This window comes from Rhamphochromis sp. 'chilingali' (genome assembly GCF_963969265.1).
Source record: "Rhamphochromis sp. 'chilingali' genome assembly, chromosome: 4".
Lineage (NCBI taxonomy): Eukaryota > Metazoa > Chordata > Actinopteri > Cichliformes > Cichlidae > Rhamphochromis > Rhamphochromis sp. 'chilingali'.
Genome location: NC_137948.1, coordinates 5,872,216 through 5,894,428, shown reverse-complemented (window position 1 = coordinate 5,894,428; position 22,213 = coordinate 5,872,216). Strand labels below are relative to the sequence as shown.

The window sequence follows — 22,213 nt, the reverse complement described above, 5'->3', positions numbered from 1 at the left end:
TCGGTTTGGTTGATTCAGAGCGACCCACCAGATGGCTTTGCAGAGTGCGAGAGCTGCAGTGAACTCATTAATTATACATTTAATAAAAAATAACACGCATTGCTGTTCCTGCTCTGGTGACGTCATGCTGGTACACAGGAGTAAAAATGCACAAACTTTACTTATTCTAGAGAAAGATCTTTAGATCCAGACACTGCCTGCATTATGGATAGAAAGCTGAAAGCCGGTTTCAGTTGCTGCTTGTTTGTGGCTCTCTCTGCCTTCAGTAACTGAAAAGCATGCTCTATTGGTCACAAATAAACACTAGTGGCACGGTTCCACTGCCAGCCATACATGCTCAAACTATAACACTGTCTCTACCATGTCTGACAGATGGTGCCGTGTTTGAGATCTTAAGGTGTCTCTCCTTCGACGCTCAGGTTTTCACTTGTCCATAATGACTTTTAGTTTTAGCCAAGCAGGATCTTTGACATGCTTTTTTGCAAAGTTTAATCTAGCCTTCTTCTTCTTGTGTAACCAGTGGTTTGCTTCATGTTTTAAACCCTCTATATCTGCATCTCTTGATTGTAGATATGGTTAATCAGCCTCCCTCCTTGAGCGCGGTCGTCCCTGGCCTGAAGTTGTAAAGCAGTTTTTCTTAAACCAGGAAAGAGTTCTGTGATCATGTTTCAGAATTCTTCACAGAAAATTTCATATCAACAAAACTTTTAGAACCTTTTTTTTTCAAAATGTAGAAAAACACTATGTTGTATCTGTAATAATCACTCAAGATTTCATTGTATTTCATCTTATAGTTACTGTATATTCATTCACACACTCTGCACGAGAGTGAAGTCGAACCATACCACAAACCTCGTGTGAGGGCCAGAATAAATACTTCCAACACTCATGAAGCTAGGCTACACGATGACAGCGCTTTATTAGAGTTAACAGCACACTGTGCAGCTTCTCTGCAGTGCAGATGAAAAGCTGTGTCACTGTGGTTTAAACATGAAGAAAAAGAGACACGCACACTAAAACATGGTCCACTGACACACAGCACAACACAGTCTACACAAGCATGACAAAATGAGCAAAGTTCAGGCATTGTTTTTTTTTGTTTTTATCTGAGCTGTTAAAGACAAAGAACCAACCAGGGTCAAAAGAGTAAACTATGAATAGTACAAAAAAGACATTTTGGCTCAGCCCATAATGAATTCTGTGCATGCCCTGACCCATGATTCGCTGTTTCTGAGGTGTTGCACAGGACTGACATGTCTGCATGACAGACAACTGTAAATAAACTAGTTCCACGGGTTGAACTGCAGCTTTGCAAAGAGTCTATATTTACTTTCAGTGCCTTCCAAAACCAAACAAGAAAAATCTGACCCCAGTTCAAAGGGTGAATTGAGATAAAGATTAAAGTTGAATCATTCTTTGCATTTGTCTGGACCTGTCACATGTAACCAGGTTTCTGGTTTCTAGCTTTCTGGTGTTACGCATCAGAGGCCTTTCTCCTTTTCAGTCAGATTTTCAAGTGACTTCGAGAGTCCAGGCTCAACGTACAGAAAGTGGAAAAGATCCAGAGTGTCTGGTCCACTGTGAGTAGTTTCAACATGTCCTTATGCTGCTGATCCACCAAGTTTCTGAGGAAGAGGCAGTTTCTCTCAGCGGGCCCTCGACAGCATTAACTCCACACTTTTTTTTATTTTATTTCCCACCCTTTAATTAAAATACAAGTCTCTCATTGTTTGAAGCCACACATGCTAACCCCATCCCCATGACCTTTTGATCCCACATCATTCTCCATTTTGTTTTCTTCATCCACGTCTATCCGCTCCCCACAGCCGCCTTCCTCATCATTTCCTCGTCCTGGACTGAGAGCTCCGTCAGCTTGCGTCCTAGCCGCTCGTGAAGGTCCAGATATTTGGCCACGCAGCGGTCCAGGCAGACCGACTCACCCTTGGTCAGCTCTGCCTCCTTATAATGTGGCGGTACGCACTTCCTGTGGCAGGCATTAGTCATTCTGAGAGGAAAGGAAGGAAACAGTCAAGATTCTTCAGTATTAAGAGTGATGATAAAAATACATTTTTAAAACATAACAAACGTGTTACTACATGATATATTCACGCATAAGCACCTTATTGTGGGGTCCCCATTATGACTTGCTTACAACAGTCACTTAGTAAAACAGAACAGCGCCATCTGCTGGAGTTATTTTGTGAACCTAAAGTTGGCTCTGAATACTCTCCTTTTAAAATTCATAGTTTCATATGACCTGATATAATAGTTATTTAATTTCATAAAGATGTTAAATTAACCAACTTTTAGGTCAAGAAAAGGTGCATTTAAGAAGAGTATTTAGAATTTCTGCAAATAAAATGTATTCTGGCTCATGTCACAGCAGAAACGTGCTTCCCGGTGTTGACACAGATCCTTCATCAGAGCAGGGAGAGACACAGATTCAGTTTAATTATATACTTCAAAGAAGAACTAGCAAAAAGTTAAATGGCAACTAATTACTTCCTTTGTCCTCAAAGTCTTCACAGGGATAAGCCCCGAGGACAGAATTTCATACATCCTTGCCCAACAAACACCACATGACCACCGACGGACATTAAACCCAGTTCCTCTTCACTGCAGGAGATTCACAAAGAGACCAAACTCAAAACACATGAAAGTCATCAATCTCTCATTTCATGTTGCTGAATGAGTCTATCCAACAGCACTTCATCTAGCCAAATGTCTTTTAATACAACACCATGCTCATCAGAAGAAGCCTTAAGTTCCTTCTGCAGGTCACCATCACCGTTTGCCTTAGGAGACACAGTGATGGTGACCTGATAAATCACATTTCAGTGGATTATTTCTTTAACCCGATTAAAATTATTGGTTAGGTTCTTCACATCCAGCCCCAGGATTAAAAAAACTGCAACAAGGTAGACGATAAGCCACGAACGCCTCTAACTGCCTGAAAGGCCCAGTTACTGTCACTGTTCTGGTGAACTACAAGAAACAGTTAAACTGTTAAAAACAGGCATTTTACACTATGTACTTCTAAAAGTACTGCCAGCATTGGGATACCAATAAAATCCCCTAAATCTGAAACATCAACTTACTGACGTGTCAAAATGTTTCCTGTCAAAAGATACTAAACATAACAAACAAACATGACATGCCTCGCCTACCACCAGACCCAACTAAACAGAATAGCCCATCTGACAACGTCCAACAACTGTGTGACGCCATCACGTCAATACAGACCAAAATCTCTGAGGAATGTTTCCACCATTTTTTTTTTTATATCTATGCTAAAGGCAAAAGGGGAATTATCACGTATGAGCAAGCACTAATCAGGTGGCCAGTAACATATCTTTAATGGCTCTAAGATGTTGCCAGGTATCATATGAATGTAGAGAACTAGTTAACTAGAATTTGATAGAATTATTGCTCACTTCCATCCACAAAATGTAAACAAACATTAGTATTTGGTTTATGGAGTGATGTCAATAACTGGGCGCCATCAAATTACTGCAGAAGAAAATCCCAGTAAGCTGATAGAGAGCCAAGAGCCAATCAAACCTCAGTCAAAAAAGTAAAGCAAGCAAACTGCTTGTTTCTTGATCTGAATGGTTGAACAAACCCATAACTCATTGCTCATGTATATTTATTCGTCTCTTTCAAGCCAAAAACACCTGCATAAAAGTACATAAACTATTTTCTTTGGCAACTGACTGAATCTGACTCAGTGGATTTTAACTGCAAGACTTTATTAAAAGCACATGAATGTATAATTTGTGCAAGGTCATGAAAGGATAAATATTAACCAGGCTCGTCTTTTCTTCATTCAGAGATGCAGGTCTGTGCTGCTTCTTCCAAGTATAAAAATACTTGTGATCAAAACCACTTAACTTAATATGAATGAATGTACTCTTACACAAGTGACGGCATTTAAGTAGATTACTGTGTTATGACACAAGGACACATCTTTATATTATGAGAAAAAGCCGTACTGTGCTTATACTGTAAAATTGTGACATGTGAAGTAAATTCAGTGAGTTAAGCACTAAACTCAGGCCTTTAAATTTTAGTCACTATAGCTCTTTTTAAAATAAATGCTATCCCAGACTGGATTTAACCCTTGCCAGCCTTTAGTAGAAGCCACCCTTTGCCTTAAACATGCCGGCTGGTGGGCCTTTATAATAATGAGCTTCACCAGCAGGACACTTGCTCGCATTAACGATGAGCTGTACAGGCTCAGCTTCACTAAACAGTAATTATCTTTGCACATTATTCTGGCACACTGTAAATACATGTAAGTTTGACACATAAAAGCCGCGACACTTCACAGCAGACTGCTGTGGCTAGCTGAGAGGTTAGCTTGTTTGGGCTTTACCGGTTGTACATGTCAGCCATCATCTCCACCTCCAGCTCCGCCGCCAGCTGCTGCGCCTTCACAGGATCCATGGCTCCGCTTCAGTTCTGCTCACACCGGGTCTCGAACCACAAACACGCCGTCCCGCTGAGCCTCTCCTCCGGACAGCAAGCAAGGAGCAGTACCCGCTGCTTCTGTAACCTTCAAACCTGCACGAAAACACGTGTGTGCCGTTTCCCTCACACACTTCCGGTGACAATAAAGTTGGATTCAAAAAGCAGAAAGCGGAGGGAGCAGGAAGCGCGCCCTCTACAGGTGTGTGTGTGTGTATTTCTATTTGTCCAAAGTAAGATAAGAGCCTCACAGGGAAGTGAAGGACAAAAAACCTGCTTAAGTTCAAACTGAACATCAGAATGAGGAAGAAAGTTGGTTTGTTCTGTATTTCTGAAACTTCTGTCTCCATTTATTTATTCATGCTATTTGTATTTTATCTATTAGTACATATTAACCGGCATATGTGTGTGGACACCAGAGAAAGAATTTCATTGTACAGAGAAATGCTTTTCTTTGTACACATGACAATAAATGCTTTGAATCTTCTGAGATGTTCCAATGCAGAGAGATCAGAAAAAGATCAAATGTCCAGTGAGCACCAGCTCTCTAGGTAAAAATTAATTGTAGATGGCAGAGGACAAAGGAAAATGGGCAGACTGCTGCAAGCTGATGAGCAGGCAACAGTAACTCAACTAACCACCCGATGCTTGGTTTTGGGGTTGGAAAAAACTGCTTCGTAATTGGACGTCTCGGTTTCTTCTGCAGTATTTGGATGGTTCTGGTGTAAACATAAAAGCATAGATTTACCTTGCTTTGTGTGTCAAGTCCATCCCTTTATGACCACAGTGTACAAATCTTCATATGTCTGCTTCCAGCAAGACACTCAAAGGACCTCCATAGATACCAGAGCTCAATCCAAAGTATTGCATTATAAATGTGTAGCTCATAAATCTGGGGAGCAAACCAGCTGTAACATGTGATGCTGTCATGTCAATATGGACCAAAATGGAAAAGGAATATTTCCAGCACTTTGTTAAATCTATGCCAATTAGAATTCAAGCAAAATGTAACTAATAATGTGGCCAGTGAGTGTATATTCTGTAGTGCCCTCTTGTGTTCAGCTATGGTGCTTTTTAAAGGAAGCAAGCGGTCACATGAAAACGTTTAATAAACCATAATTATATTATGTACTGATGTACATAAAACAGTTTTACAAATATAGACTTAAAACAACAGAGCTTTTCCACAATGGAAACATACAGAGGGACATCACTGAAGGCCACTCAAGTGCCTTTTCCTCTATTCATCAGACAATTTCGCTGAAAATGTAAAATTTATAAAATTGACAAAAGAAACTTTTTCTTTAGAATATTATTAAAGGAAATGAAACATCTTTTTGAACCGTATACAGAAGGAACTAAACGAAAACCCAAAGCGGTGAAAACATGAAGTGAAGAATGTAAAAATGAATCTTTATACGCAACTTCATGTGACATGTGAACATAAACACAACCAGAACAGAGACAGCATTAGAGTGAGAGCCGACCACTGGACGGGGTAGAAAATACACACGTACATGACGTTACTCTGCCTCGTCTCCAGTCACGTCAATCTCATTCACATCATCTTCCTCATCTTCATTCGGAGTCATGTCTATGTTGTTGAGGAACCCCTCACACTCTCTGGTCTGAGATGCTTTTTCTGGGGAGCAAACCAGAACATCCACCTCTTCTTCTTCCTCCTCCTCTTTTCCCTTTTTGTCTGTACTGGTTATCTTCGCGGTCAAGGGCTGCAACATGAAGTCCAAAGCTGTGTTTTCTTCAGGCAGGAGGGTGTCACTGTGAGAGGAGCAGTCATCATTGAGGAATGGAGACCCCGTTGTATCAGATTTCCCTGTGCCACAGAAGGAGACTGTGAGGGTAGCAGGAGCATGTGCGTGCATGTTTGTGTGCAAGCAGAAAGAGGCATACTCACACTTTCCGATGATAAATAACTGATCAATAGTCAGCTGCCTCTATAGCCAGCAGTGAGCTTTTGACGTTAGTGTCTCATCTGCAAACACCGTCAGCAAATAAAACACAAGATCAGCTGCCTTTCAAGTGATTCTGTTCTTGTTCTGCTCTGCAGCCCTCGAGAGCTCAGCGCACCAGCATGGACCAGCATCATCTCAATCGAGTGGCCACTGAGCTCACAGTGCATCTCCAGACCAAACAAGAACTTTAATCACCAGCTGAAGTCAAAGACAGTAGAGCAGAAGTCCATCCACCTAGACCAGGGGTGTGGAACTCCAGGCCTCAGGTTTTAGATGTGTCCTTGATCCATCACAGCTGATTTAAATGGCTAAATTACCTCCTTAACATCTCTTTACGTTCTCCAGAGGCCTGGAAATGAACTAATCATTTGATTCAGGTGCGTTGACCCAGAGCGATATCTAAAACCTGCAGGACACCTGCCCGTGAGGCCTGGAGTTGGACGGTGACCGCCACAAGAGCAACCTGGTCAGGCTGCCACCTAGTCTTGGTCCTCCACAGGAAGGAGCAGGGTTAGGTGGTTAGTTTGAAAATAACAGCTAGTAGATGACAGGAACCTGCACAGCCAAATGGAAAGAAAGCTTTATGGCATGCTTTAAATGCTTGAGTGCCATCCCACTGTTGTGACATAACTGAGGACATAAAAAAGGAAGAAACTAAATAGCAAAAGCAAACATGGACACATGCCTACAGAGAGAATTTTACAGTGTTTCCTACACAAAACACTGCATTCTCCTTCCAAGGTAGATTTTTTTTTAATGTAGTAGATCCACTGAGAAATGAAGGTGCCGTCCAACCAGACTGCAGGACAAACAGCACTTAAGTACATGTTGATCATGCACTGGATTGTGCAACAGCACGTTTAAAAAAAAATGGCCGTATTGAAGCTGATGTCTGAACAGATACTGAAATTCTGAGCAGACTTAAAAAGACAAAAAATATTAAAATGTAAATTTGCTCTATTGCAAGGTTTAACCTGAAATGATATTCAGTTTTTTTTATTAGTTTTTTCTCTTTTTTTATGTCTAAATCTGCATCTACTTTAAGAAAAGTTTTTTGGTCTCTTGAAGTGAAACTATGCGGCTTTGAGTCAGCCCACATGGGGGCGACACAAACACCGTGCCTTAGCTCCAACGTGACAGTTTATGGTCTGTGTTTTTACAGTTTACTCCCATCTGCAAGAGACAAATGGCCTGAAGCCACAGCACACTATGCCAACCCATCCTCGGAGGTGCCTGTGTGATTGGCATAGAGCAGAAAAATCAATACTACCAATGTAATCATTCATTCTGAATAACAACCTTCAAAACAAAATCCAATTAATTTACCATGGCAACAGAAACAGCAAAATTCAAAGTACCTTCATAAGGACTTCCCAGTGGTCGCTCTCTCTCCGGTGTCACCTTGGCTTCATCTTCTTCCACAACGTCTAAGGACACTGGGTGGTCTTCATCACCATCCAAACTCCTCTTCTCGCTCATACGACTGTTTGTCTCTGCAGACGGGCTCAAAAGAAGATTGTGATTTTTATCAACTGCGATGTTTGAACCTTTGTGATGTTCTTCAGAGTTTGTCCCGTCTTTAATGTCCACTCCTTTCTCCAATATGCCATCTGTGCCTGTTGCAGGTTCATGTGTTTCCTGGGTCTGTTTGGACTTCATTCTTCGTGCTTGTTGCCATTTAATAAGCTTCTGAATGTCCTTCAGAGTGACCACGTGCCGCTGATTCACTGTCCCGGGTTTTACGTTACAGTCATTATTGGTTTCTTCAGCCTTTTCAGTGTGCTCGACACTCGCAGTCTTCTTCACTGCGCTGACCTCCACCTCGCTCTCATTCCTCCTCCGTTTCCTGCACGTCCTCTCCATTTTTTTCTCCTCCTGCTCCTTTGGCAAGTCCCTGTCGACCTGCGCATTGTCGACATTTTCATTGTTTTCAACAACGGCAGGAACACTTTGTGTAGAGTCCTCTACAGGTCTTATTTTTCGGGGTCTACCACGTTTCCTTTTCGCGAGCGAGACGCCATCCTGACTCACAAGCTGAGCTCTGCTGACGACAGGCTTGAAAATGCAAGGCGTTTCAGGTGGGGTTGTGTTATTTGCTGCCTCTTGAGATTTTTTTATAAAGCCCCTGGTCCTGATCCGAGACGGCTTGGTGCCAAAGGGTTTTTCTTCCCCAATGTCAATGACGGGCAACATTTTGCTGGGTTTCCCTGGAAGTCCAGATGGTGCATTTGAAGACCTGATAGCCACTTCTCTTTCCTTCAATAGCACATTGTTACTTGACAAACTCACTGAACAATTCTTTGTTCCATCACTGACTTTTAAATCTTTGTACGCAGAACAAGAACCGGTGGAGTCTTGTTGATCATTTGTGCGCCTTCTCTTCCTCCCGTCTCCTGTAGAGTCATCATGTCTATATTTGAAACTCTCCTTCAGCCTCCTGGAGTACGATTTTACTTCTGCTGCTGATTTTTTTCCTCTCTTTTTCAAGCTATTCCCTTTGCAACCTTCTGCACTGGTTCCTCTATTTGTTAAATGCAAATCCTTCTCCTGCTGCTCTTGCTTTGACTGGCAGCTGTGATCTGGATCTGGTGATGGAGATGTACTTTTATGACCTGTGCAAATGATGCTGCTAAAGGGAAACTGCAGTGAACCAGCGTTGTCCGAGAGCCAGGGTCTCCTACGTAAGGATGGCTGCTGCTGGACATCGTGTTCAGGGTTTGCTGAGTTGTTGAGTAGAGGCTGACCTTTAGCTGCAGATGAACTTGGCTCTAATGGGGAGAGACGCTGAGGAAGCCGCAAGTCATCCATGCAAGGTGAGGAAAAAGTGGGTTTAGACTGTGTCCCATCTCCATTTGGCAGAGGCAAAAACTCGAGACTCTGTTGATCATCTTGTGAGGATGGTGGCTGAAATGCTGGGTAATGGAGTTTCTGGCCTCTGGTGGAGAAAGCTGAAGACAGGGCTGAGCCTGTGGTTGTTTCCGGATACAGAGAATTTTGACTTTTGAATGGGGGCAAACCCTGGCAGCTCAATCCATCGATTTGCCATAAAGATCTGACAGCTGGGTTGCACTGGGGAGTCGGCTGCTGCTGCTGGATCAACTTGGGCTGGTTTGGAGCTGCAAAGCAACAATGGATACCTAACGAGCAAGCGGAAGGATGACTATCAATTCATCTTAAATACGTGAATTGTAAGCCCTGTATTTTTATAGACATTTTCTGTGACAATCAAAAAATCCAATTAAAAGTACCAATTAATAAGCTCCTAAAAACTGAGGAGGAAGGGCAGCAGGACGGGTAGCAGTGAGAGCACTTGAACTGAGACTTAAGTCAGGTTCAACTCAGTCTGCTTCTGTAATAACATGTAATGTGCTTTAAAAAAAAAAAAGAAAGAAAAAGGTCCTACTGTGTTACTCTCTGAAAATACACCTCTGCCTTTTTAAAATCAGTATAAAAAGGACAGAAGTCTAAAACAGTCGTCTACAAACTGCTCAGCCTCAGCTGTCCCTCCTACTCACATCCAGATCAAATCTGAGCATCTTCAACTGTGCAACATCCAGCTCCTGCACTTTTTTGCCCATCTCCAAACCACAAACCTGCTTTACTCCCAGTACCTCTACTATTTGCAGATTCACTGTTACACCTGTCTCCCTCTCATTCATACACATGTATTCTTTTTTTGCTTCTACTGACTTTTTTATTTATTTATTTTTATTTCTCTTCTGTCCAGGCTCTCTTCCACCTGCTCTCAGTTAATTCTTCAAATTCATTTTCTTTGCAGAAACACTGAAGTTTAATCCAAGGAACGAAGAACTGTTTGAGGTTTTAGACAAAACAAGGTATAAAAAATAATAAAGACAAACTGTAAGGCTTTACATGTTGTTAAAATGTAACTAAACAAACACAAAAATCACCAATAAATGTTAAATGCTGAACAGTAAACTTCAGTACATTCGCAGTGAGGGGTGGTCAGGATTTTTGAGTCCTTATTCTAAAATTGATCAATGTCTTGTCTCAAAAAAACAAACAAACAAACAAACAAACAAACAAACAAACAAACAACCCCAATACTGTTAAGATGTAATACACTACTGCATGCAGAAGGTGGCAGTAATGGACCTAAAAACTGTTTGCTAGCCACAAACAATAACAGGCCAGTAATGAGACCCTGGAGCCTGTGGAGCAGTGAGGAGAGATGCTAAGGAGTCTTTAACAAAAGAATAAAAATACAGAAAACAAAAAAAACTTACTACGGGTCTGTACAACTATTTCATAATGTGATATTAAAAATATATGTGTATTTACAAAGAAAGCTTCTACCTGTCTCCACTGACGTCTGGTTGCTTTGCGACTCCAAATCCTGAAAGAAAGCAACCTCTGCTGCACTGGCAACAGGATCCATCCGACCCTGGGCTGCGTCACCCTGCGAAACTGGGACTCGGCAAACATTGTGGCTCGACTCCAACTTCTTACAGTTACTCTCCAAGTTGGGCAGGATGTTCAGGCTCATCATGACGTCCTCTAACAGCTTCTCTATCTGCTCGTCACACTCGTCCACAGAGCCCTGCGGCTGAGGCGCCGGCGCTGATTCAAGCTCAGTGTCGGGGTTTGAGGTGAAGCTGCTGCTGGAGAAAGACTGGGATTCAGAGGTGGTGCTGTGGTGTTGCTCTGGTTGTGTGGGAGAGCTGGTTACAGCAGGTGGAAGGTTCTGGATCTCTGGTTTCTGAACAGGGCATGGGGGGACAGGGGAGGGAGGAGGCTCGAGTTCCTCAGCATCTGTCTGTGGCTTTTTGAAAGATGAATAAGAAACCATTAAAACCATTACAAAATATCACCTTTCATTCAAACTTTAAAACAAAGGTGAATTCATCTGTCTGCAGATAAACTGGACTAACAAACTATTTTATTGAGGTGCTTCTCTGAAAATGAGTCCCCAACAGTTGCCTCTAAGTGCTTTATAATGTAGGCGAGGTAATAATAATACAGAGAAAACAACGACGGTTGAAACGTGATTGTCGGATTAGGGGCGACGGGACAAAGACTTTATTTTACCACTGAAATCTAAGTTTCATATCAAAGTTTGGATTTTCATTCCTCCAGTTGAAGTTATTTGATGAGAGCTGGAAAGGAAGACTGAAACCAGCTAAAATATTTAACAACCACTTCTCTGATCACCACAGTTTGAATAAAAAACGACTTCACTGTTTGCAGCACTCACAGGAAACAAGTGAAGAAAAAGAAATTAACTGGTGATCATGTCATTTTATAAACACTTTTTTCCAATTCCTGTTTTTCATATTCACATTAAACAATTGACAAATTTCTCGACACGTAAATAAAAACAGATACTGCTTTACCATCAAGACATCAGAGATTCTTGTGGTAATCTTTTACCCTTTACCAGGTAAAAGGATGGCAAAGTTTCCACAGAGCAAGTATGTCTGCTGTGCTGCTGATCTCAGGGGGAGAACATGATGAAACGCACCTTCTTTCTGGTCGAGCCTGAGGCAACAGCCGAGCTAAACCTGCCCAGCTAAGGTTTTACACCACATTTACATCATACCGCTGCTGCTTACTTCTCACAGAGCACGGAGTGAGACTTTAACGTCTCACCAAACCATCGGCCGGGCCACGTGCACCTCCTCCTCCTCTTCTTCAGCCTACTCTATTCTGCAGAAATGCACCTTCCCTCCTGCGGTCTCTATTCTTGTTGACAAATGGATATTTCTTGTTTCTTGCTTACCAGCGTGAGCTTAAGTTATATAAATGTTTAGTTGTCATGCTTTCATAGGTAATATTTCAAAACATTGCAAAACATCTGGCATCAAAAATAAGCCCCAATGCCAAGCAACAGTCTTCAAGCACATTTCAAAGTATAACAGGTATGATTACTCGTTTCTCAGGTCTCCAGCTGCCTGAGTCTATAACACAGTATAAACAAAGATTAAGAAGAAGAAGCTGGTTATTGTAAGGTTTTGAAAGGGCATCCTATTTTTTAATCAAAATAAAAGTTTTTATCACAGGGAATTCTTCCACTTCATGTTTCTTGATGTTCACTCGATTATGCCGTCTGTCAGACTCAGAACTGGGAATTTAAGTGATACTGAAATGTACTTTCCTAAATACTTCAAATCTCCCACTAGCTCATGACAAACCTCATGACACTGTCACACGTGTAAAGCCTGAAACCATAAAAAAAAAAAATCCATCCATCCGCTTCTTCTCATCCTTTTCAGGGGCGCTGGAGCCTATCCCAGCTGTCATAGGGCGAGAGGCGGGGTACACCCTGGGCAGGTCGCCAGTCTGTCGCAGGGCCAACACACAGGGACAGACAACCATTCGCGCTCACATTCACTTGCACATTCACACCTATGGGCAATTTGGATTATCCAATTAACCTATCCCCACAAGCCATAAAAAATTGCCAGAAAATTAAAAACAAAAACATTTTTTAAGCGTTTAGTGTAGCTTCAAAAAATGTACCGTACTTTCTGGACTATAAGCCGCTACTTTTTCCCTTAGGTTTTGAGCCATGAGGCTTATACAAAGGTGCGGCTATTCTGTGGATTTTTCTTCCACCACTAGGGGGACTCTAACCAGAATTAGAATAAAAAACAAGATAGATTGATGAAAAATCAATGCAAAGAAGAATACACTACTTTTTCTTTAGCAGATAGAACACCATCCATCCATCCATCTTCATCCGCTTTGTCCGGAGCCGGGTCGCGGGGGCAGCAGCCTAAACAAAGAGGCCCAGACCTCCCTCTCCCCAGCCACCTCCTCCAGCTTATCCGGGGGAATACCAAGGCGTTCCCAGGCCAGCCGAGAGATATAATCTCTCCAGCGTGTCCTGGGTCTGCCCCGGGGCCTCCTCCCGGTGGGACATGCCTGGAACACCTCACCCAGGAGGCGCCCAGGGGGCATCCTTGTCAGATGCCCGAACCACCTCAGCTGGCTCCTTTCGATGTGGAGCAGCAGCTGCTCTACTCTGAGCCCCTCCCGGATGGCCGAACTTCTCACCCTATCTCTAAGGGAGAGGCCAGCCACCCTTCGGAGGAAGCTCATTTCTGCCGCTTGTATCCGCGATCTTGTTCTTTCGGTCACTACCCACAGCTCGTGGCCATAGGTGAGGGTAGGGACGTAGATCGACCGGTAAATTGAGAGCCTCGCTTTTACACTCAGCTCCCTCTTCACCACGACGGACCGGTGCAGCGTCCGCATTACTGCAGCTGCAGCCCCAATCCGTCTGTCGATCTCCGGCTCCCTTCTCCCATCACTCGCGAACAAGACCCCGAGATACTTGAACTCCTCCACTTGGGGCAGGAACTCATCCCCGACCCGGAGTGGGCACTCCACCCTTTTCTGGCTGAGAACCATGGCCTCAGCGTGTTCAGATAGAACACGCACAACAAATTACCAACTGGTAATTATTTTCAAATCCTCGCCCCTTCATCATGGAAACCACACGAAGAAGTTCGTATGATGCAAGTTTTAAGTTGAAGGCCATCGATCTTGCTATCCAGGAGGGAAACCGCGCTGCTGCACGCAAGCTTAGCGTCAATGAGTCTATGGTGAGACGTTGGAGGCGACAGCGGGAAGAGCTCATGCAATGCCAAAAGTCGAGAAAAGCTTTCAGAGGACATAAAAGCAGGTGGCCTGAACTTGAAAATGTCCTGGAGGAATGGGTGAACACACAGAGCAGGTGGCCGAGGTGTATCCACTGTACAGATCCGACTGAAAGCCGAAACAATCGCCCGCGAAATGAATATTAAAGATTTCAAAGGTGGGCCGTCATGGTGTTTCAGATTTATGAAACGTAAAAACCACGGACCACTCTCTGTCAGCAACTCCCCCCTGACTATCAGGAAAAAGCTGAAAACTTCCACAAATTCGTTGAAAAAAAGATACAAGAAAACTCCATCGGACCAGACGACATAATCAATATGGATGAAGTACCTTTAACATTTGATCTGCCTCTGACCAGGACCGTTAACAAGACAGGTGCATCATCCGTGTTGTTGAAAACAACAGGCCATGAGAGGACGCACTTCACCTGCGTTCTGGCATGCACGGCATCCGGACAAAAACTTCCACCAGTGGTGATTTTTAAGCGCATAACTATGCCGAAAGAACAACTCCCGAAAAGGCATAGTGGTCAAAGTTAACACCAAAGGGTGGATGATAGAAGGTCTAATGAAGGAATGGTTAACGGAGTGCTATGGGAAGCGCCCGGGAGGATTTTTTCACCGGAAAAAAGCACTGCTTGTTTTGGATAGCATGAGGGCCCATATCACAGATTCTGTGAAAGCAGCGATCAAGAAAACAAACTCCATTCCAGCTGTGATTCCTGGAGGTACAACAAAGTTTTTGCAGCCACTTGACATCAGTGTAAATCGGGCATTTAAAGCTGCACTACGGGTTGAGCGGGAGACTTGGATGACAAGCGGTGAAAAGTCATTCACAAAAACTGGCCGCATGCGAAAAGCATCCTTTTCTGATGTCTGTCAGTGGATCCTAACAGCGTGGAGTGCTGTGAAAGAATCCACCATCACCAATGGGTTCCGAAAGGCTGGACTGCTGCGCGAAGAGAGCGGCGCACCTTCAGAGCCAACTTCACCGGAGGATGACAGTGACACGGAGAGCGAGACTGATGGAGACAGATGTGATGAAGCTCTTCTGAGCCTGTTCAACTCCGACACTGAAGAAGACGACTTCATGGGTTTCAGCGAAGATGATTAAAGTGACTTGTGGTTTCAAATACAGGAAAAACGGAGGTAAATAAATACTGTTCCGTTTTAATCAGCAAAGTTGCTGCCGTGTTAAAAGGCATTGTTCGGAAAGAATCTGTTCAGGTACATACTTGTACATTTGCAGTACAAGATTGTTCTGTACATGCAGTAAATATCTATTTTTTCATCATAGATATCTGCGGCTTGTATATCTTTTTTTTTTTTTTTAAATAGAGCTGATGCGGCTTATATACAGGTGCGCTCTATTGTCCAGAAAGTATGGTAATTAAATATTAAGTTATTTTGCAATTTATTCCTTAACCCAGGGTCCAGGGTATAATTGGCCGTTTTTGACTACTTTTTGATTTTACCTCTATATTTCACCTTTAAAATATGTTTTTCTTGCCTTTTTTGGTATCATTATTTTCAGCACAACCTCAAATATCTGAAATTTGAGTTATTTTTTCATTTTGGTATACTATATTAGCACAGTTGATCTAAATTCAGACAAAAAATTCAAAATCCGAGTAGAAAAAAGTTATATTTTTTACTGTAAAACCCACAAACATGTTTAACGAATAATTTTCATAACTTGAAATGCAAATAGAAATTGTACATTTCTAAAAATTATGCACAAGTTTTGCAAACAACAAAGTTATATGGTACCATTTACCTAAAAATGCAGCCAAGGCCTCAGGCGTTTTTTATATAACCATTTAAATCTATTTACAGAACAATCAGGTGTTCTGCATCAAATAAGAAGGCACACAAATTATTTGTGCCAGTCCAAAAAAAATGTAGTTTGTGTTCAGTATAAGACAGAGGAGAACAGCACAGGCCTAAACCCTGCAGGTCTGACAGCAGGAGGTGCATCAGTCCAGTTTTCCATGTGGGAACAGCGTTTACACTGAAATCTGCCTTTGACGGCTTTTTTAGAGCAAATATGAAATTCAGCGGTCTAACTGACACACAATACAAGACAATAACTACACAACAAACTAACTACAGCCTCCAAACACGCTAAACGTCACTAATGTCTCACATATGAAAACTCGCTCACTCTCTCTGTCTTTCGCTCGCCCGCTTTCCATCGCGGGTGTCACTCCACTCATCAGTTTTTTGATTGGCTGACATGGTAAACTCTAACACCAATAGGGAAGGGATGTTCGCAAAGGGAGAGTGTTTGCTAGCGCTGTCTGTAGAAAACGCTGTTTTTACCGTTCTTCACACTGTAAACGCCACTGTTTTGTTCAGAAAAAAACATTTCAAACAATTCAAAAACTGGTATATAGTGAAGTTCGCACTTTCGACCCAAGTTGAAATGGGGACTCTGACCTGCCGCATCTTGTAGCTGTGTCGTCTTAAATTGGTCATGTGATTTTGATGCGCCGCCGCGTCCGGCGACCCCAGAGGGTTAAATACCTGAGTCGGTGATGTCAGGATGGACGTCTCATTTGGGCTTTGTACCGTCACCACCTCCCACATCTCTCCTGTCGTTCTTCTCCTCAGCTTCACCTGCACACACATAAGACAAATACAGTTCTGACAAAAATACACAAAGTGAGAAAGGTGTCCAACACATGTGGTGTGACATATAACAAACTAATCCAGAGACAACGAACATACATGATGCCTACACTCAATCCATGAAACGGAACTCCTGCTCACAACACGAAAAGAATACAATTTCTTTTCACCTTGATGGATATCTGTGCGTCTTCCATCATCTCCTTCATCTTGGTTAGATCTTTCACCGCTGCGCTGCATGGTGAAGGACTCTTTTCACTCGAGTTTTCTTTTTCGTTCATCTCATCTCTGCAGACCTGTCGTGGCTGCTCTGCATTTACGCTCTCAGCTGCCGTGCCGTTTGATTTTCCATCCTCCAATCCTGCCCTTTCTCTGGACAACCAGGTGATGCTGTCCCCAGACTCAGATGACTCTTGGTAACAGTCGCCCTGAGCTTCCGAGGAACTGGAATCATTACGGATGGTAGGAAAAGGCACAGTGTCAATGGAAAAAGATGAAGTGGATGTGGGATTCGTTACACTGTCACAAGTTTGGCCAAATGTAGACTCTGCATCACTGGCAACGGCGGGGCGAGGGGTGAGATGTGGAACAGTGATACAAACATCCGGGCTTTGAGCTACAGAGGAGGCAGGCTCCGGATTTCCAAAATCCACTGAATTTTCAGCAATGGTTGCTGTCTGTGTGCCAACAGACACACTGATTGTCTTTCTGACTGGTGAATTTTCCTCTCCCGTGCCCGTCACCTCAGCCTCAACATGTGTCTCCTGTATTTTTAGGCTTCCCCGTCTCTCTCTGCAATTCCCAAGACTCTGCCTCCTTTCCTGGACTTCTTTCGGCCCTCCACCCTTCTGTCCTCGTACAAGGTCTGTGATTCCAAACTGGTGGGCTGCAGCCAGCACATCACTCTTCTCATTGTTTCCTTTTACCTCCAGCACACCAGAGTAAAGCAGACCAACCAGCTTGAGCAGAGTCTGGGCCTTCACGGTCTGGAGCTGGAGCTGACGCTTCTGTCCAGATGGAGGTGAGGGGGAGGCTGAAAGCTTCTGAGACAAGTACGGGCTGAGAGCTGCAAGGATGCAGCTGTGGGTTGGGATTGAGATACCTTTACATAAAGAATAAGTCAGGAGAGAATGACTCAATTGTGCATTTTGTACATTGTCTTACATCACAAAGAACTTTGTAATTTTCCTTCTTTCTCACCCTCAGTTTGGAGCAGGGTGTCACAGAACTGGGCACTGTTCTGTTGTCTCTGCAGCCCCCCGAGAAGCTGCACCTCATAACCAGGCCACAGGTACCTCTGCATGTCCACATGAGCACTTCTGTTTGAAGTACAAACAGAAGCCGTCTTGAAGCAAAATCAAACAGGCACAAGAGCATTCGCAGGCAGAGGGAGTTTGCAATTCACATCCAAAGATACGTTTTTAATTTTAAAAAAGTAATATGGTTAACATTCCAGGGCATGTGTGTGCAAAATTTATGTTTCCCTGCACAACATCAGAGGCAGAAGAAAGACATGGAGAAGAATCCTTAAGTGAGAATTCTGTAACAGCAAACACGGTGGCTGAAGCCCAACCTTCAGATAGAAAAAAGCATTTCAAAGTCTTATTTTTTTTAAGCGTTTTAAATCAGATTTAACAGGTGATTGTAAATGTGCAGCTTTTATTCTTTGGTTACCACTCAGATAATGATAACGATTAGATAGTCCTTCAAAGTAACTGCCCAAATAAGGGACTACAAGGATTTTTATCTCTGTCAAATGAACATGTGCCTGCATGACTTCCTGACTTATCTGACTGTGTGTGTGCTTGTCTTCATCTTCTCATCTGGAAGCTCATAAACCAGCTGCCATTTGGAATTTGTCTCAGACCTTTATGAGTCATTTCATTGAGCTTACGAAATGTCACAACATTTATTTATATGCAGACACGCACATTCCAAAGATTCTCAGTGAGACCCAAACCACTTTGCCACAATTTGATCCGAATGAATGCGGCCATCTTGGAATATGTCCATGCCATCAGGGAAGAAAAAAAATCCATGGCTGGAAAAAGCTGCTCATTCAGTAAATTCAGGTAGCTGACCTCATTCAACAATGCTGAACCTAGATATGAGCAACTAAACCAACCACAAGACTGCCCCCATGGGCTCGTGTTGGTGCATCAATTTATCTGTATCCCTCAGTATGACGTGCTAATCATTCTTAAGCAGGATAAATCTGGGCTCAGACCATCTTTAAGCACCTAAGCAAACTGAAGTCTTCTTTCCACCCTTACAGCCTCATTGAGAAGTGGTTTTCTTAGGGCTATGATAGCATTTAGTGCCAGTGTCTTGAGTTTGCTACAATGTAAGATAAGGAAATGCCATGACTCTGTTTTTTTGGAGATTTCTTCCTGTTAAAAGGGAGTTTTTCCTTTCCACTATTGCCAAGTGCTTGCTCATAGATGGTTTTCTGATTGTTGTTGGTTTTCTCTGTATTATCGTAGGGTTGTTCTGTTACAATATAAAGCACTTCGACAAGACTGTTGCTGTGATTTGGTGTTATATAAATTAAATTGAAGTTTTTACAAACTAAATATTTCAGTAATCTCCGATCAGGATCATTCAAGATTTTGTCCATTTCTCCATCAAAGATGATGGTTCACCACAACTCTTACAGATTTCAATAATGCAATAATACACTGGGCAGTTATTAACCCAGTTTTCGTCATTTTAGGAATCTCCTGAGTTTTTCCCCTGCTCAGGCCAATAATGTCACCCTTCTAAAATAGAGTAAGATCTTTTCCACAACCCCCAGGATACGTCTCCAGACATATCCTGGGGGTTAAATAACCTGCTGCCAGCTAAAACATTAAATCACTGTGATAATTATTTAGTGGAATGGGTGGACAATAGTCACAACCTATTTCTTTGGGTGGTGACTACTTGTTTTTTTTTCCAGCTTGGCTATAACATATGGTTCATTAAAGGGCATGTGAATTTAATTTCAGCAAAAACTGAGACACAAAAACTGCTTGTATAGAAACCTTGTCCTTCTTTCGGCTACAATTTTAAGGAGGTCGCCACAAATCATCTGCCTCCAAACAAATCTGTTAAACACTTAAATAGCTTAAATAACGGGGGGAGGGCTCACTATCCTATTGAATAAGAGCACAGTCATAAGGTAGTCAGTATTAGCAGACATGGAAAACGTTGTATAGAAATTACCAGTCGAATTAAATTAAAAATTGCTTTCAAAGTTTGACTGATTTGCACAAAAATGAATTATTTGACCAACTTTGCTTAGAATGGCAGGAAACAGATCTTTTGATGATGATTAAAAAAAACCCAAATCAGATTCAAGGTAGGGTATTCCTTTGAAAGTACCAAAATATTCCAATTGCTATTTTTTTTTTTTTTTTTGCTTTTATTATTGTATTATTGCTTTTATTGTAATTTAAGATACAATTTCGAGCTTTTCTGAATATATGGACGCTAGATAATGGTTTCATTTATTTTCTATTAATCTGAATAATACAGTTTATTTATACCTTTTATCTTTTGAGTTGAAGAGCTTTTTCCCCTAAAATCGAAATGAACATTTCTGAGTAAATTGCTCAATTGCTGCATTCATGGTTTGGGGGAAAGCCTCACTTTTGACCTCTTCTTATAATTTAATGCAGGTTTAAATTCTTGGTACAACTTGAGATCCTTAATTTAAGTACTAGGTACACCTCTAGATACCCGTTTTCTTCTGACAGTGTAATGAGTCACGGCTAGTTTCCTGTGTGCGGTGTGTACAGAGGTGGTCTCTCTGGCAGGATCACAGCTAACACCGACTCTGGGAGCATGTGGACCACGTGGAGGAGCCCTACAAATTAATTAGCATTAGTGAACTTCACTATCGGCTTGTTACCAATCAGACAACATTTTTATTTGTTTGTCTGTTTCATTTATTCCATTAATCGCAATTTTCTAGACACCTAAGCAGACTTTTTTTTTTTTTTTAAACAAAATGCGTTGGTTAATCGTCGCTGTCTAGACTTATCCTAGCTAGCTTAAGAGGTAGCTACATGTTAGCACAAAAATGCAAAAAACCAAAACGCCCTTCATTTCGCATAAAATTTTGCCACTTTATTCATAGACTACAACTTAATAATCCTTCCATTCCTTAGAATGAAGGTTTAATTGGCTTAACCTTATTAAGATGGCTAATTCTGGAGTGATTTCCGACACTGTGGCTAATGTAGGTTAGCTTTAAAGTTACACTTACCAAAATCTTCCTGTAGCAGGAGCAGAGGGTTCATGGAGGATTATGTTTATTTTACCCACTGGAGTTAAAGCCAGAAATTAAAGTCGCACAGCCATATGCAACACATCGACGCCCATCACGAGTTTTTGCATCCGAGATGGTGTTGCAACGTGATAGCGACACCTACTGACCGCCCTGTGAAATGACACCGAGCGCTGAGTTATTAGCAAGTTTGGTGTCAGCTCAGAGTGGATTCACTTTTAGTTTCATTGGTTTAAAAATTTTAGTTCCAATTTGTTTTGTGATAGTGAAAAAATAAATTTATGAATTAAATATGCAAGCTGAAAATCTTTACTGACATATGTGTAGTTTGTTGATAACAAAACGGCGTTAAACAGAATCAGCGGAAACCAAAATGTGTATATATAAGAGGGAGAGTCCTTTTACTTGTGTTTGTGTTCCTGTTCCTTCTTCCTGATGTCGGCATCCATTGGTCATCACCATAACTATCACAACTACGGTCTTCTCCTTGTCAGCCACCACTATGTGTGGTTGGTTGGCCAGTAGCAGATTCTCTGTCTGGAACTTGAAGTCTCACAGGACCAGTCCTGTTGTTCCCAACCACCTTAAAGGTTAAAGGTTGTCGTCGTGGTTATTCTGCCAATGCTTTACAGCAGAAGGTGAAAAAACATTTCAAGTCACAAAATATGCAGCATTATGTGGAATATGGCAAATACTACCACAAAAAAAGCAAACGCAACAAAAAAACAATACAAAAACAATTTTGGATTAAAAACAAAAAAAAGAAATAAAATGATGGATGTTTCCCCTCAGACGCCAAAGGTTTTGTAGATGAAACAGCAGCAGAAACATGTACAAAGGAGACTACATGAGTAAAGGGAGACCTACATAAGGAATAATGCTGGCTGTAATGTATGCTCTTTAAGTTTACGCAGTGAGGGCGTCAGGAATGTTGCTTTCAAATGGAATTTATCCTTCACATTATAAATGGCTCAGAATTAGTGTCCCAATTTTAATTGGCTGGAATTTGGTCACCTGACTCGCAGCCATGTGGAAATCCTACAGTGTCACTAAAAGTCTGGACCATTTCCTTCTCATGCTTAAATTACTGCTACTTAATTTCCTCAATATGTTTTTAAAAGTAGAAAATACTTTTTTTTGTAGTCTAGTTTTTATTACCCCCACTTTCAACTATAATAACCACAAGTAAATGATACTGAGTGACTACAAAAATCATAAACATCTCCTTGTTCCCATTTAAAAATAAATAA

At 42.0% G+C, this 22,213-nt stretch overlaps 2 protein-coding genes across 2 annotated transcripts; both read right to left on the bottom strand.

Moving 5' to 3' along the window:
- Window positions 1-895: 895 nt before the first annotated feature.
- On the bottom strand, window positions 896-4,601 carry timm10 (translocase of inner mitochondrial membrane 10 homolog (yeast)). The gene is made up of 2 exons (XM_080879517.1): window positions 4,376-4,601; window positions 896-2,005 (listed from the first exon to the last, which is right to left on the bottom strand). The coding sequence occupies exons 1-2, from the start codon at window positions 4,444-4,446 to the stop codon at window positions 1,810-1,812; spliced, it is 267 nt and encodes an 88-aa protein (XP_080735643.1). The 5' UTR covers window positions 4,447-4,601; the 3' UTR covers window positions 896-1,809.
- A 993-nt stretch (window positions 4,602-5,594) lies between these two features.
- On the bottom strand, window positions 5,595-21,571 carry LOC308396247 (uncharacterized protein). The gene is made up of 7 exons (XM_080881410.1): window positions 21,369-21,571; window positions 17,894-18,012; window positions 16,864-17,795; window positions 16,589-16,681; window positions 10,758-11,223; window positions 7,799-9,577; window positions 5,595-6,301 (listed from the first exon to the last, which is right to left on the bottom strand). The coding sequence occupies exons 1-7, from the start codon at window positions 21,410-21,412 to the stop codon at window positions 5,991-5,993; spliced, it is 3,744 nt and encodes a 1,247-aa protein (XP_080737536.1). The 5' UTR covers window positions 21,413-21,571; the 3' UTR covers window positions 5,595-5,990.
- Between the last annotated feature and the right edge of the window lie 642 nt (window positions 21,572-22,213).

What these genes read in the sequence shown, in the direction of transcription:
- timm10 (XM_080879517.1), bottom strand. Translation starts at nt 4,446, where the DNA reads ATGGATCCTGTGAAGGCGCAGCAGCTGGCGGCGGAGCTGGAGGTGGAG. An exon ending in ATGGCTGACATGTACAACCG is followed by an intron (nt 2,006 to 4,375) that starts GTAAAGCCCAAA and finishes CTTTCCTCTCAG; the next exon opens with AATGACTAATGCCTGCCACA.
- LOC308396247 (XM_080881410.1), bottom strand. Translation starts at nt 21,412, where the DNA reads ATGGATGCCGACATCAGGAAGAAGGAACAGGAACACAAACACAA. An exon ending in CACCCTGCTCCAAACTGAGG is followed by an intron (nt 17,796 to 17,893) that starts GTGAGAAAGAAG and finishes CTTTATGTAAAG; the next exon opens with GTATCTCAATCCCAACCCAC. An exon ending in TCCTGACATCACCGACTCAG is followed by an intron (nt 11,224 to 16,588) that starts GTATTTAACCCT and finishes TCTTTCAAAAAG; the next exon opens with CCACAGACAGATGCTGAGGA.